This window comes from Agelaius phoeniceus, chromosome 3 (genome assembly GCF_051311805.1).
Source record: "Agelaius phoeniceus isolate bAgePho1 chromosome 3, bAgePho1.hap1, whole genome shotgun sequence".
NCBI classification, from domain to species: domain Eukaryota; kingdom Metazoa; phylum Chordata; class Aves; order Passeriformes; family Icteridae; genus Agelaius; species Agelaius phoeniceus.
In genome coordinates this window covers 69073758-69089884 of record NC_135267.1, presented here as the reverse complement: position 1 = coordinate 69089884, position 16127 = coordinate 69073758, and the positions used below count along the sequence as shown (strand labels likewise).

Sequence of the window (16127 nt, the reverse complement as noted above, 5' to 3'; positions counted from 1 at the left end):
GACCTTATCAGTCTGTACAACTGCCTGAAAGGTGGCTGTAGTCAGGTGGGGGTCAGCTTCTTCTTCCAAGTAACAACCGATTGGACAAGCAAATTATTTCAAATTACACAAGGGTTGATTTTGACTGGAAACATTTTTTCGCAGAAAGGGTTGTCAAGCATTGGAACAGGTTGCCCAGGGAAGTACTGATTCACCATCTCTGGAGGTATTTAAAAGATGCATAGATGTGGAACTTATGGACACAGTTTAGTGATGGACTTGGCAGTCCTGTGTTAATGGTTGGACACAATGATCTTTTCAAACTATAATGAGTTCTATGATTTTGTTCCACATTTACCATGCTATAGTAGCTGCTGCTTATATTTTTGGGGTTTTTTTAATTCATGCTAGAGATTATATCTGATGACATAAATAATTCCAACATTTCAGAGGCAAATATTTAACATTTCTAATAAGCTTAAAGGCTATTAAAAGGTTAAGTTTTCCAGTTTAACTGAAGTATTATAAAGTAGATAGTAATTAGGAAGCAAATTTTCAAAAGGAAGTGTAAACTACTTGTAACAATTTCTGCATGCCTAATTGAGGTGAATAGAGTTTTTTATGGCTTGATTTTAATTTTTTTATTAATTTGAGCCTCAGACTTAGTGAGAACAGTAGTTTTTAGCACCAATAAAAATTAAATTCTAGTGACACTAGATATTTTATACTTTGTGGTTTAAGTGTTCTGAAGCCAAATGCAGTCTTGCAGCTAGAAAGCCAGGGTCAACATTGCTCTCATCATCCAATCTGTGACACAAACAATTAAAATCCTGATAATTTGTGGAATTTGAGTAGATGACTGAATGAAACCAGTGAAATTTGAAAAAGGGAGAAACATTTGAGGGAGAACATCTGAATGCAGAAGAGCACATGAATTGGATCCAACCACCAGCCATAAAAAAATGAGAACCAGAAGATTCTATGCAATAAAACTGGAACATGAACCATGGAGACTAACAAAAGAGGAGAGGAGAGGAAATATTGAAAAAAAAAATGAGGGAGTGCCTAGGGAATATTAATGTGTCCAAGATGAAATTGCAAGCCATGTCCTTGCACAGTAAACGTTGGGCCATCACTGTGCCCCTGTGTGTAGAGCAGTATTTCTCTACATGTGCTATGGAAAAACTTAAAATGCTCCTACAGTCAATAATTAACAAAATCAAGAGAAAGCCCCACACTAACCTTCCAGTCATCAAATACTACATATGACATGTAAATATCAAAACATTTTTGTTTACTTGACTATAAATAGCTGCAGCAGCTGTCGGCAAGATGAAATAGGATTTCAACTGCTGTTATTCAAGTAAATTGGCCAGATTTAAAATCTCACTTCCACCTACTTGCATTTTCCATTACTATGTAACACAGTTCTTTGGCAAACCAGGAAGCAGAAATCTAATGAAGTCTCTAGACAGTTATTTAGCCGCTTTTAATTAATTATGCCAGTGTGAATTGGGAATTAGCAAATGCTCTTTCTCTTAAACCTCCAAAACTTGGTATGATCACAAAGGTTCAAAAGGAGGCTGTCAAACAGTAAGAAAACCAAAAAAATTCCTAGTAACTTTAGTAGAAATGAGATAAAATAATTTATTAAGAAGATCATTATAATTCAACTTATGCAATTAAATTATTTATTTATTTATTTCTAAAAGTTATCAGAGTTCTCCCTAAAACAGCATATTTTGCCCTAACTTCATGGGTAAAGATTTCAATTGTGTAATTTAGATTGTGTCCTTATTTGTTCTGCAACAAGATGAAAATAATTCCTTCAAATGGTGCAACAGAGCAGCTGAAGTTTTTCCAACAAAATTGCTTAAAATCAGAGTATACTGATGTCTCAGCTTCTATCATCTTGATCAGGTAATAGTTTTACAATTAACTTTTTATCTCAGTAGGCTTGTTCAGACTTTTTTTTTTTCATCCTTTTCTCTCAATGAGACTCTCAAAGCCTTCAGTGGAATAAAGCCCATGCTGCCTACTGAATTGTATGATGACTGTTGGTTTGTTTCAATTTTTAAAACCAAATTGAGTATCAGATACTGATACACTGAATACTGAAAACAAGTCTGAGTACAATCTGGAGATTTTAATATTAAAGGCAATATTATTTCCTGTTAAAATAAATGTCTTTGAAGTCAGCACCATGGAATCAGGAAAAGAAAACTAAACTATCAAGAAAGCTAAAATTTATAAAACTCAGTTGATGCCTTGCTTTTAACCAGAGATAAGAAAGCATCAATAGAGATCAGTTTTATACAGAAAATGTGTATATTGCATAAGTTATAGTTATACAATATTTGAATCAGAGAATTATAGCACTGTTTGGGTTGGAAGAGACCTTAAATTTCATCTAGTGTCAATCCTCCTGAAATGGTCAGGGACACCTTTCAGTAGGTCAGGTTGCTCAAAGCCCAAAGAGATCCATTTTGAATCAGTATTCTGCTGACAATATTAGAAAGGTTGCTCACAGAAGCAACTTTACTGAACATGTGTATTTTGTCATACCAATGCCTAGTACTATAATTTTATTTTTACAATCATTTTATTGCACAGAATATTATGCTAGACAGCAGCAAATTCCATACTTGTCATCTTTACCCATTACTCCAAGATGGATACTTATTTATAAATTAAACAGACAAAACTCATTCATACTTCTCAGGTAATTCAAATGTCTATAAAACTTCATAATTAGTAGGGTGAGAATACATGAACTATTTTTATGAAATCTTGCAAAAAAATGCCTCCTTAAGAAAATAACAAAGGGAGAATTTTATTTAGTCATGCTCAGCATGACAAAACAGTTGTAATAGTTTGAACTATCTGCCTATGTGAAAGAAACACTTTGTCACCAATACCATGATAACATACTTTGCATCATGATAATGATCTCATACTTTGCATCAATCCCAGTCACAAAATTTGTATCTTCCCAATAAGTGTAAAAAACTGTTCTTTTTTAACCAGATGCCACACTACCAAAAAGATCAGGAGAAATTACTGCTCCATCAAAGAAAACTGAAAATGAGTACTGATGTAACCTACCACCTATCCACAAGTGAGAAAATAAAATGGCCAAACAAGGAACATATTAATCACTTTCAAGAGTGACTACATGGAAATGAGACTGTTCAAACAGCACAGGCACATTTGCAGAAAAAACATCTCACAACAGGAGGCTGTGCAGGTCTGTGTGCTCTTGGAAACACTCCTAACATATGCAGTCTACACAGGATAATAGATTATACTAATCTGGAAGAAGCTTCAGTGGAAAAAACATGACATCCATTAAATCTGACATATCCTGTCACAAATGAATTGAAGACCGTACACTTCTGTTCACCATTTACAAAACCTCTCTAAAGGCTTTGGGCAAATAAAACACCCTCTTCATGTGAACATTTACCATTGCACTCCTGGAACCTCAGGAGTGGCTAGAAGTCCACTGATTGCCACAGAGGTAAGTATTCCCTATGCTGCTTGTAATTATAGGAAGCCTGACCCATAGATTTTTTGCGTGAGTATCACAATGTTAATATTATTGGTAATAAAGGAGTGTCTGTAAATTCTGACATTTTCCATTCTCAAACAGAATTTTGTTCTACTTTCTTTTTGTGCATCTGAGATTAAAGTAATTATTCCATTGAAATGTTACAGGATCTGACAATCTCAGATCAAATTCACCCAGTAGAAGAAAGCTGGCAAGTTAGTTACACTGGAGTTCACAAAGGTTTGTGAGGTTTGCTATGGAAAAAAAATGTGCCTGAATTTCTATCAGGCATATGAAAAATGAGAGTGTCTGATGTTCCTGGGTTCCCAGCATGAGGGGTATGGTATGTGTGCAGGCAGCATAAATTACTTTTATTGAGCTTTTGGGCTGGTTATTTTTTTAAGTCAGGATAATAAAAAGGGAGCATTCTACTCTTGCTCCACTTCCACAGGTTTTGATTAGTGCAAAGACCACAAAGATAAACGTGACCTTTCCATTCTCTTCTTCATTCCTTCTCATAAGGGACTCTTTTTTCTGTTAGCAATCTCTGGAAGTACTTCCCCTTTGCTTGCAGGTCTCTGGTGCATTTTCCCAAATGGCAATTGTTTAGAACATCTTGTCTGGCTCCTGCTCTTTGCTGCTACCTTTCTGCATATAACTGGGGAAAAGGCAAAACTGAGAACGGAACAGTTTTTCAAGTAAACTTTTATAAACTCAAATAAAAGCCTTAACATTTTTCTTCTAACTCTTTCAAACAAGTACTGTGTATTTTCAAGGTCATTATTAGTACACCAGCTGCTGGAGAGAGACTTTACTAAAGAGGGAAAACTAAGAAACAAAAACAGATGTTGTGCTACTGAGCCCTCCCTTGTTATTGCACTGGCTCAGTGACCACAGCTCACATGGATACTGATGGGCATCTAGCTACAGATTGGTTATACCAGTTAGATGGAAAAACTACATACAAATGGTGAGAACTGAAACTGGAAAATCACACGAGGGTGTAAAAATCAAGGTAGTCTTTTTTTCATAACTATAAAATTTAGATTTAGTCATACATATTTTTGACTTCAGTGTAATTCCTGATGACCAAGAGCAATAGCAAACTACTTCAAGAGGCTGCCTAAATGAGCTGGAGCAAAGCAATGCAAATGCAGAAGTTGAGCATTCTAGAGCAGCTGCAGTGGTTCTGCTGGAGCAACCATTTGATAAAGAAGTGCCTCCAGCCAAATTCAGCTGGTTTGCAGCTATGAGAAAATTAAATAAGCAACACCCAGGAATAAAGGTACTTTAAAGGAACACAAGGATTATGTCTAAATATATTATCTACACTTAAAGGTATTTTCTGATACATCTAGATGAAAATTATTCACAGGATGACTGGAAATGAGTGTTTGTGAATAACACAATTTTCTTGTGAAAAGACTAGAAAACTCATAGTGTCCCTTCTCCTTTAGGAGACAACAGCATCATTTACTATTAGGATGTTGAATATTAGGGAATAGAGAAATCAAGTGTTTGCAAAAAGGGCATTGAAGAAATCAGTGCAAGAACCAAGTACAGAGCTCGACTTGGGAATTTGAGCTGATACCTTTAAATAATTTACTCTTTTTGTTCTATTTTTCCCACTACAGATTAAAGCAACTTCAGTATCTGATGTGGTCAGTCTGGTGCATTTCATGTCATTAATAATCATTTCAAAAAAGAAAAACACAATGTAGAAAAACAGAGTAGATTTTCCACATTAAGAGTAATTGGCAACATCATTGAAGCGTCAGCACTTACTCTGTAATGGTCAATTCGACAACACATGTCTAAGTGCCAAACCACAAGCCCTTACAATTCTGTAAACTCAGTTAATTGCTTCGTTTCAGGTTGAGATCATGCTTATATTTATGCCTGAATAAAACTTCCCTATTAAAAATAACTTGGACAATTTCTGTTCCTTAAAATTTTACAGATGAATTGTAGGCTGAAACACAAACATTTTTTAACTACATATTGAATAGCAAACAATGTAACACCAACTGCACAGTGCATTGTGCACCGCTATTCTGGGCACAAGCTCTGCTCCACTGAAATAACTTCAAATCTGGTACAAATTAGCAGAATCCACCTATCATCTCCAGTTTATTTTCTTGATGGAGATCTACTGCAGCAAGCCAAAATCTTTCGAATATTCCACTGAATATTATTCTCCATTTATTAAAAATCTGCATGGTTTTCTTGATGGGCAGTTTATATCTTCCAGCTTGTTACTCCTTTTTGCTGATTTGCTTTTTCCAGGTGAAAGCTTTACATTTATTAACACACTGAAGCAAATGTTGCTGTCAGGCCTTCTGCCTTATGTTCTCCCACTACCCATATTGTTGCCTACTTCATTCTCACTTAAATGGTATTGGAGTTGTATTCCATATGCAAAACAAAGGGAAAAATTGCATTTCAAAATATTACTCCTTTATATATAAAGTGAGGTAGTGTTACTTTCTTCTTACTAGTTATGTGTTTTATTAAAGGACAAGTTGACTGTAAGAGTTAGATGTTTTCACCTTGCAGAACACTAGGCTCAGGGTGGGGACTCAACACATTTTTCCAGTGCTTAGAGGACAGAAATTCTCTTCACAGGGAGCCACACTGAGAGGATAAGGGGCAATGAATACAAGTTGCATGGAGAGAGGTTTCATCTATTCAAATTTTTTACAGTGAGAACAATCACTGGATGTGCTGAAGGTCCCGTCAGTGGCAGTGTTCAGGATGAGAGAGGACAGAGAGCTCGGTAATCTCACCCAGGCTTGCCTCTCCATGGAAGTCTGGACCACTCGATCTTCTGAGGTTCCTTCTAACCTGAGGACCCTTCTGAGAATCTCTCTATTTACCCCTTAAATCACAATTCACTTGCCTTCCTTGCATGAGTAGCTGCACAGCACTGGTAGATGAGGTGGGCAAACAGTCCTTAGGTTTGTCTGGACAGAGTAGAATATACTCTCAAAATATGCACTCCGATCTACTTTATGTTGTTATTCCTGGTATGTGGCTGATATCAGATTTAGAGAGAGATGACAATTCTCAGTGCAAACTAAGGCATTATTTATTTCTGCATCACAAAACTGCATAGGTTCACAAGTGATTTGTAACAGGACCCTATAGGGTAGTTTTAAAAGACAGCCGAGTTAAACCCTGACACACAGGTAAAAAGCGATCAGAAGACGCTGGAAATCCAAATTACAATGACAAAAGATTGCAGAAATTAAGGGCTTTTCCACACAAGGTTCTAGACTGACTTGTCCAGAACTGAAATGAAAAGCAAGACACTTATGGATTTTGAAAAAACAGAACATTTTCAGAAGTTCTGTCATGTGAAAAGCTCTTGCTCACCATCTGTCAAGTTCATTGTCATCTGGCAATTCTGAGCATTACCCAAAGGAAACATTTAGGGCGATTTGTTTTCTGAAGATCAGAATTTAACCAGCTCCAGATAGCTGACTTTGGACTAGGACCAAAATACACAAGACATTTTTGTCATTGTGGATAGTTTTTTTCCATCCATGTAATCTGAGAGGATAAAACCCAGCTTCAGTTAAATTACTGTGGTGTTTTGGTTACATATGTTAGTAGTTTGTGTGTTTGTTTAATTTTAATTGGACACGAACATAAGGAACCAAGGAGACATGTTTTCTGTTTAGCAGAAGCTTTTTCTATTCCAAATTTTGCAACAAGCAGGTAATCTGAACGACAACCTATTCTAGTATTGCAGCTCTGGTTTGACAAATAAAGGTTAAGCTTCCATATCAAATAAACATAGCTGAAAAATCTTTCAAACTCTCATAAACACAAATAGGTGAGTGTTTTGTAGCTGACAACTGAGAAATGCAATATCACACTTAGGTCACTTGAAGCCTCCTCATTATCTCCAGGAAGCAAGCATACAACACTGTTCTAAGTTAGCTAAAAATGTAGTCATCTCTCTCACATAACACGTCAATATGTTGTGAATTGACGACTTCCAAATATCAAATTAGGTATTGATAGCTCTTCCTTGCTCAAGTCGCAATTTTAAATGATTCTGTATTTTGCAATGATCATACTTTGAGTTCTAATTTGACAGAAAAACACATTTTAAAAATAAAGACAAAAATTACTCCCAAAAATGTAAAAAAAAGATACTGAAAGAAAGCAAGGAACAAAAAGCAAATTTTAATAATTTCTGATCATTTTTAAAGAAGGAAGATTATTTTTCCTCTAACCAAAAGAAAATGGGAAGCTCCACAGAATATTTTATTTCTACAATTCAGCACTTTCTACTAGAAATCATTCCTTTATGGAAAATTTCTGATCAGCTAACTAGATTCTTGTAAATCCAGAAAATAAATAATAGCTAAATACAATAACCAAACTGTGTTTCCTGCTGGGCATACAAGAAACCAAGGCAGAGTTTTGAACCAAACCCTTACTTTCATGTCCTAACCCAGCTGATCAAGTAATGAAGTGTTCTTCCTCATTTCCTCATTTCACTCATTTTATTTGCATTTCATTTTCCATTTAAGATGCTATAGAAGTGTACAAATTTAAGATTCACTTTTGGTAACAGTACAAGAATGCATTTTTTGTGTATTGAAAAATTCTGTAAGAAAACAACTTATACTGAGTAACACTGAGTAAATTCCCCATGCACTCAAACATATTTTCTACCAAAGAACTATCATTATCATTCTCATATTGTTTTCTGATACCCGCTGCAATAAAATGGATAATCAAAATCCTCAGTGTGTTAGCAAAGGTATCTAAGATTTTATGTCTGTTTAGCCATTGAAATTGTACTGGTCCAATGTTTGTCTTGGCATTCCCACTGCAGCAGAAAACAAAGTCAGGTCCAATAACTTTGAAAAAAACCCTAGAATTTGAAGACAAGAAAACAAGAGAAATTACCTGGGTCTTCTATCGATAAGTTCTTCGTTAACCATTGAACAATATCTGAACCTAGGAGCGAAAGAAAAGGCATTTATAGATTGGTAAGTTTTCTCATGCTGTTCTTCAGATCCCTGAGGCAATTCATATTGTTCTTTCATGAAAGAGATCTACATTTTTTGCTCGGTCTGTCTAGAAAAAAAACACTTCTATTCTATTCTATTCTATTCTATTCTATTCTATTCTATTCTATTTCTATTCTATTTCTATTCTATTTTAGTTTAGTTTCTTTTTTTAGCTTTGCTTTAGCAGTGAAGCATAGAACTTCTTTAGGCTAAGACTTACAAAATGTAAGAGAAGTGCATTAAGTGCACAATAGTAGTCTGCATTTTAAAAATTACACTACCACAAAATGTACATAGAAAAAACACTTTTTTAATCTAAGTTTCCCCACTTCCTGTGCACCCCCCCACCCCGCTTAAAAATTAGTTTACTAGTAAAGGCAAAGTTACCTATATATGGACTACCAGCATATCAAGTTCCACCTCATGGCTAAGCTATTGACAAAACTCATTTTTCCTCGGTGCTGAAGTGCTTTCCTTACCATTCCAGTCTCCCTTGGTCTCTATCCCTTCATTTATTGCATATCTTTTTCTTTCTATTTAATTTCCTGCCTTATTTTAAGGTCCCATGCTATTGCTTACCTCCCAGCACCTTTGATACCAGATTTCTTCCTGCCTTTCACACAGAGTATCCTTCCAACCTCACCTCTTAATTCCTAACCCATCTGCTCCTCTTGGGCATGCACTTCTATCAACTGCACTTCTATCACACTTTGCACTTAATGCCACAAGCTAAAGTCAGGCTTGTATTTCAGACAGAAATCTACAGTTGAACTTTACCCACTGTGAACATGATTTGCAAAATAAATTATGAAGCATTACTGCAGACAAAAAAAAAAACCCAAACCACATTCATAATTTGAGCAACTTGAAATAACCAAACTGGCTTAGAGGGAAAATGGGTGAAACACTGAGGGATGTTATAACCATGTTCTCCATGTTTCATGAAAAAACCCCCCAGTTCAGACAAGCAGTGTAATAGAGAGAGACATCACATATTTCCTTATAGAACCAATATTTAAGTTGCTCATCCATTCCCCACCAAGCATAAAAACAAACCTCTTTTATAAACCTTAAATTTAAAACAACAATAAGAATCTATACAACTTACACAAGTATAAACTAAATCAAAACAATAAAAGCTCTTGAATGTACTATAATATATAGCATTAGAATGTGGAGTATATTTCCCCTGTCACTCCTTAGATTCAGTTTCTTCCTGTATTTTACATACTGCATAATTTTCTTTGCTTTTCTTAAGGCAATGAAAACAGTATTTTTAAACAGCATTTCAGAAAAGAAAGGATATTTGGTTCTCCTTCTAGCTTTTATTTTATTACACTCAGTGAATAGCTTTATCATGTATTTTACAAAGTCTCATTGATTATATCATAGCTTTCCATGTGTGTATGCATTACAAACTTGATTACATAGCAGTAAAAATCTCTAGAGACTTAACAACCATGTCCAGAGCCAGCATTTTTCATTGCTATGTTAAATGTCTAAATCTTAAGAGATTTTAAACTGCAGTGGCAGACTTTCTCATAGTATTTACACTGCTGTATTCCTTAAATGAGGGAATTTACCTTTGCATGCTGTTGGAGGGATACAAAATATTTCAGACAGATATTTGTATCCCAAAAATATTTTATTTTTTAAAATAAAATTTTAACCCTTTTTTTATACATATGAAATTTACAAGGTTGACGCTGAAGGAAGAATTTTAGTTTAATGAAATAAGATGAAACTTCATAAACCTCAATGATGCAGTTCCAAGCATAGTTATATTTTTCTGTCAGCTGACTAGAGAAGTTAGTCAGCCCTAAATATTTTCCTAAATCTTCAAAGATCAAAGAAAAAAAATGGAAAAACAAAATGACATTTTGAAAACTGATTTTCAAATCTCTGAGGTACCATATGGGAAGAAGTTTTCTATTCTTTTCATCTTGCCTTCAAACACTTTTTCCTTTTTGCCTCTTTTGAAAACTCACATTTGAGTATACATGGTCTGCACATCAGAAATTTCACCTCCATGTGTTCCAATGTCTTTTGGCTTATTATAAATAATAGTGGGAAATCAACTTTCTTGAAAATTGGCAGCATCTGATTATGAAAGTTCATTGATGCTCTATTCACACTTTACCCTGAACCCATTGCCCTGGCACATGAAAGCCTGGACAGAGTTTAAACCAGCTGTTGCATTCTAACACACTGATGATTTCAGAGGTATGACTTTCATGACAGATGAATAAATATCAACATCAACACTCTCCTTCTAGAGTAAAGGCTATTGAAGCAAAGCAAACTTGCAATTTGTCATATGGCAAGTGAGAAATGCATTAGTTCATATTTCTTTGGGAGATCTTGGGGCCAACTCTAGTCCTAAAATAATAAAAATATTATAAAGGTATTAACTTGTAGAGCTTGCTGGGTGTTTTTGTAGCTACTAGTTTCAATGTCTAATCAACAATATTGTTTCCCTTAATTATTCCTGTGCCCTTTTCTAAGGTTTATTACTTAGGCAAATGTGTTTCTAAAGGCAAAGCCATTACTCTAATTTCTTATCTCAGGGAAAAAAAACCCAAAAAACAAACAAAAAAAAAAAAACCAAACAAACAAAAAAAACCCACCAAGGCAGCAAAACAGCTGAAAACTGTTTTGCTGGAAAATAATACTTCCTGTGAATGTAGCTTTGAAAAAAATCTGACCAGTAAATTCTTGACAGTTTTCATACATGACAGTTCACATCTATAGGAATTATGATTCAAGACTATAAACTTCATTATTTCTAAAGAGGACTAACACTTATGGAATGAAAAATCTTTTACCTTCAAGCCTGATTCTATCATATCACCAGAGATCTTGCAAAAAGACACGCTAGTCAGATGATGCAAATTTCATGGAGGCCACTACCTTGGCACTGGACTCACTGGAAAAGGAAACTTTCAGCAATCCAAAATAGAAAATGTTTGCTGTGTCAGATACTCAGTTTCTGTATACTGTTTAATGTGTTATATCAAAGACTCAGCTATAACATTGTCAAAGCAGATTCTCAAGTTCTCCAGGTCTCCCTGCCTCACTTCCAGCAAGCAGCAAAAAAAGGCAAGTTGGCTATTAGATCTGCAAGGTGCACAAGACTTCAGTCTAACTGCCAACTGAATTGTGAAATCCTAGAACAACCTTCAGTTGTCATGCCAATTTATAAAGCAAATAAAATTGGACAAGACAAAGCAATAATCTTTAACAGTACCTTAAAGATAGCAAAAGCAGAAAACAGTTGAAAAAAGGGGGTTTTTAGACATAGAACCTGAAAGCCAAGAGTGAGATTTCTTAAATGCCAGCACCTATCCTGATAAAGGCAATAAAATTCACAAGATCTTATTCAAGTCCAAAAAAAAGACAGACTTTAATCTTTAAAGAAATAGGCAAAACCACATCCATATTCAGATACAAATGAAAAAGACTCAGTCATGTTCTTTGTGAAATGTACTTGCTGAAGATTCTACAAGTGATTAATTTTAAATGAAATGGTCCAAAAATAGCAGCTGCTGAGGCTGTCACAGCATTTTAAGAAAATATTTTTAAGGAAAGCATGCTCTCTCAACCCTGCAATAGTAATTTCCAAGTCAAAGTCATAAAGGCCAGGGCAATGCTAAGGTTACCTTTCAGAGAAAATCACCTATTCTAAACAAGTCCTTACAGAATGCATTTTCAAAAAGCGCTGGTTCTGACCTATAGAAAATTTCACAGGAATTTTAAATCAAATTTTTGCTATGCACAGATGCAAGGAGCCACGTCAGCCTTGATCTGACAGAAAAAAAAGATATGATAGTAGTACTGGAAAAAAAAAGCAAAATTCAAAATGCTCTATCTTTTTCAAAATTCAAAAACATATCTAGTGGAAGAAGAGACAGCTGCAAGAAAGTACAGCTTATTAATTAGAACCACAAACCAAGAGACCACTGAGAAACAATTCAATGATTTCTTACTTCATAAAGACACCTTGCAAAGAAAATAGTCTTTTGCTGTTGATATGTTGGTTTAGTAACTGAAACCTATTCTCCTTTTTACTTTTAGACCTCAGAATATCTGCAGATAATGAAGAGGGAAGGCAATGCATGAAGCTCCCCTGCATTGCTGATAGCAAGAGAGAGGGTTTTGCTGTTGAAAATCAAGTCTTTTGCCATCTGAGCTCTCAAGAGCAACATAACCATGATGGTCATGTTTGCCCAGCACTGTGAAATCTGGGCAGCTGGGCTGCTGAGAGGCAGGAGCAGACCACTTGGGTGCTCCCTCAAGGGAGCCTTGTGGTTGGCTGGCTCAGCTTCACTGCTTCACCACCACCTCGCCTTGAGAACCTGGAGTTTTTTGCAGGGCAGCTCACAGTACAGAAAAGTTAATAAACATGACTCTAGAAAACATCACTGTCTAAATTTAAGACAAGACCACTACTAAATCAGCAAGGAAACAGTACTGTATTTCCATTATTTCTCTTTATTTTTATATTGAGAGAGGAGGGTATTGGGTCATTTTAACTTCCGTCTTCAATATCATCACTTTGTGGTGATGCATCAGGAAATTAAGTTTAGACACTGATATAAACTTCAGAATCCTTGATCATGACTAAAAAAATATAACGTGCAATTCTATTTCTCAGCACTGATTCAGACATTGGAAACACAGAACGAGGATCAGTTGAGCAGGGAGATTGTAAACGCCAGTGGTCTCTCAAACATTCAGCACTAGCTGTTTTTTAACAAAAATTGCTGTCTAATGGAGAGGAAGACTCTGCATGAAAGGCCTTTCATTGGTGAATGGGGCAAAAATTATCTGTATTCTCCCTGAAGTTTTCACAATCACAAACCATAGCATATATTGCCACAGTTATATCAGCATGGATATTTTAACATTTATTTTCTTTATCTGAGAAATACAGTTTGTGTATGAATTCTTCATGCATATATCTGAAAGAAATCAATTACTATATAGTTACAGGCAGAAGGGCAGAGGGAAGAAAAACAATGGCTATATTATATTTGGCTTAAAGTATGGAAAAATACATTATTATCCAGTACCTATACTGGATTATTCAGATTAATTTTTCCCTATGTCTATTAGAGCTGAGCAAAGAGAGGCTTTGCATCACTTGATTGCACTGTCCACAGAAAGGTGAAAGAAGAATGAAGGGACTCCTCTCTGAGACTGGGGTTGCAGAAGTGCCTGAAGGATCATATAGCCCATAAATTCTTACCACCCTATATTTTTAGTTAATTGGTTTTTTTCTTTCTTCTCTGTATTCTTTTGGATTATTGTAAAATATATTTATAGATTTAACTAGGTAGAATTTTTTATCATGAGTGGCAACAGAGCTGATACTGATAATTTGAATACCCTTCTAATTGAACTTTACACATTTACCTTTCTGACCTTTACTATTTAAGTGGGTTGATTTTTTAAAAGAAAAAAAACATCATTGATCAGAGTGCAATTTGATTGGGAATTATTTACATCTCAACTTTCACACATATTTCTGCCACTTGCTTTTTTAGAATTACTGATGAAAACAAATGCAGAAACTTACTCTTTTGACCTATTATAATTGAGGGTGGACCACACACTTGTTTGAGTTTTGTTAAGGAAGACTGTACCTAGGTGCAGATTTAAAAATGTCATCTGAATAATACTAGCTGTAGAGAGAATATGACATATTTTGATGAAACTACTCAAGCAGAAAAGTAATTGCAGTTTTTTTAGTTTTAAAACAACATAAGCTGAAATATAGTTTTTTTCCAAAGTGAAGGTAGATAAAGGAATTTGCAGATATGAAACCCTCAAATGAATCATCCTACTGCTTTTGAGTTGGATTCTTTCATTCTCAGCTGTAAGCAGTGCTCAGAAACACTCAAGCCTAGAAGGACAGAAAGGACCCATAATTCTGGCTAGCCTAACCTTGTGAAGAACAACATGTTGCTTGATACTGTTGTGACTTTCTACTTTAGACAGGAAAATTCATCTACAGTCATATTGTTAAAGAGCTAATAAAGAATGCAAAAATCTCTACCATTTCCTTACTAATATGAAATAAATCTAAGGTGCTGACCAACAAATGTCAGTAATGTAAACCCTGGAGTCACACTCTGTCTCATAACCAAGCTTCAGAGCAGAAATCTGGTTTATAAACACTAAAAGGATAATTAAATACAGCTTTGTATCTGTGCCTCTCATTATTGTAAAAGTGGCAATCCACACAGGTCCCTGTGTCCTCCAGCAGAAGGAATTGCTGCTTCACTTCAGCAACATTTATCTCTAAAGTTTCCCTAAAGACATCCTCTACTTAGATCTCTTCCACAGCCACAAATGACCATTTTACAGGTGACACTAGCTGTGCATAATTGGCAATATGCCAGTAACCATTGATGAAACCCTGTAATCCCAAGGCTTTTATCCCAAGCACTGGAGTTCAGCATCTTGCTGAAGAACATTGCTCCATACTAAACATTTGCAAGACAAGAGCAATGCTGTTTAGAAAAACTAAGTTTCATGAAAGCCCTGTACAGCCTGTGTACTGCAAAGGAAATTTTATGCTTTTCTTCGAAATGATGTAAAGCCTCATGATCTTGATGAATGATAATAGAGTTTCAGTGTGCACATGACATGTAAAATCTTAAAAACTTTCTCTATGTAAAAAATATTTGTGGGGGGAAAAGCCCATAAAATATGAGTAGAATTTTGAACACCATAAAAATGCCCTGAAGAAATTTCATTTATGAGAAATCCTCACCTCCAAATAAAAAAGAAAAACAAAACAAAAACAAACCAGCCAGAATCAGAAAAAAATAAAAGCACACTTCATTTTTAACTCCTGTATGTTTTCTTCAAGCAGAACTTTTAAAAACAGATAAATAAGGAGACCAGGAGACTTATTAGTGTGACCTACTTGATTTCCTGTTCATCAGAAATCTTAAATAATGCTAAAAGAAGATAAGAAACTAAGTGATTTCCAACTTGTCTCATCATGATGCCCCTTCCTTTTTCTCTCAATCAATTCCTCTCTTTACCTTTCAAAATCCTGGAGAGAGACTTGGGTATTATTAAGAGGGAAACAGCCAAGAATTCAGCTACTCATCATGTTCTCCATCTACCATTACCTTTGGGAACTCAAGCTAAATTACATCCTCCAAAATAGTTCTGGATCCAATGCCAAGTGGAGCAGGAAGCCTCCAAACACCAAGCATAATGGTGTCCATGCCACCAGTGTGTACAGTGTAAATCAACAGGCAATGAGGCTGTTCTGCAATATCAGTGCCCCACCTTGTAGGTCAGTACCTAGCCACCAGCTTAAAAGACTTTTTTTTTCCCTACATTTCTCAATGATGATGTAATTTCTTTTTAAAAATAATGAGAAACTCCACATGGAAGAGAACAGTCTCTACTGTCTGCTAATTGCATTCTCTAAATCATGAGGCAGCTTGGTCCAAATTTCTGCTCAGACACAAGCAGTTTCAGGCCTTTGAACTTGGGTGTCTCCACCTCAGTTTTTAGGCATTCTGGTTGCGGCATTCTGGTTCTGG

General features: G+C 35.5%; 1 protein-coding gene across 11 annotated transcripts in view; it reads right to left on the bottom strand.

Moving 5' to 3' along the window:
* The window catches only part of RGS7 (regulator of G protein signaling 7), a 251790-nt gene that overhangs the window by 110702 nt on the left and 124961 nt on the right, over window positions 1-16127 (bottom strand). For all 11 annotated transcript variants that reach the window (XR_013181404.1, XM_077175547.1, XM_054629601.2 and 8 more), the window contains exon 4: window positions 8456-8506. Coding sequence is in view for 10 of the 11 variants with exons in the window: in XM_077175547.1 (XP_077031662.1) it covers window positions 8456-8506 (51 nt within the window). In the remaining variant the exon portion in view is untranslated. The remainder of the gene's footprint in view (window positions 1-8455; window positions 8507-16127) is intronic.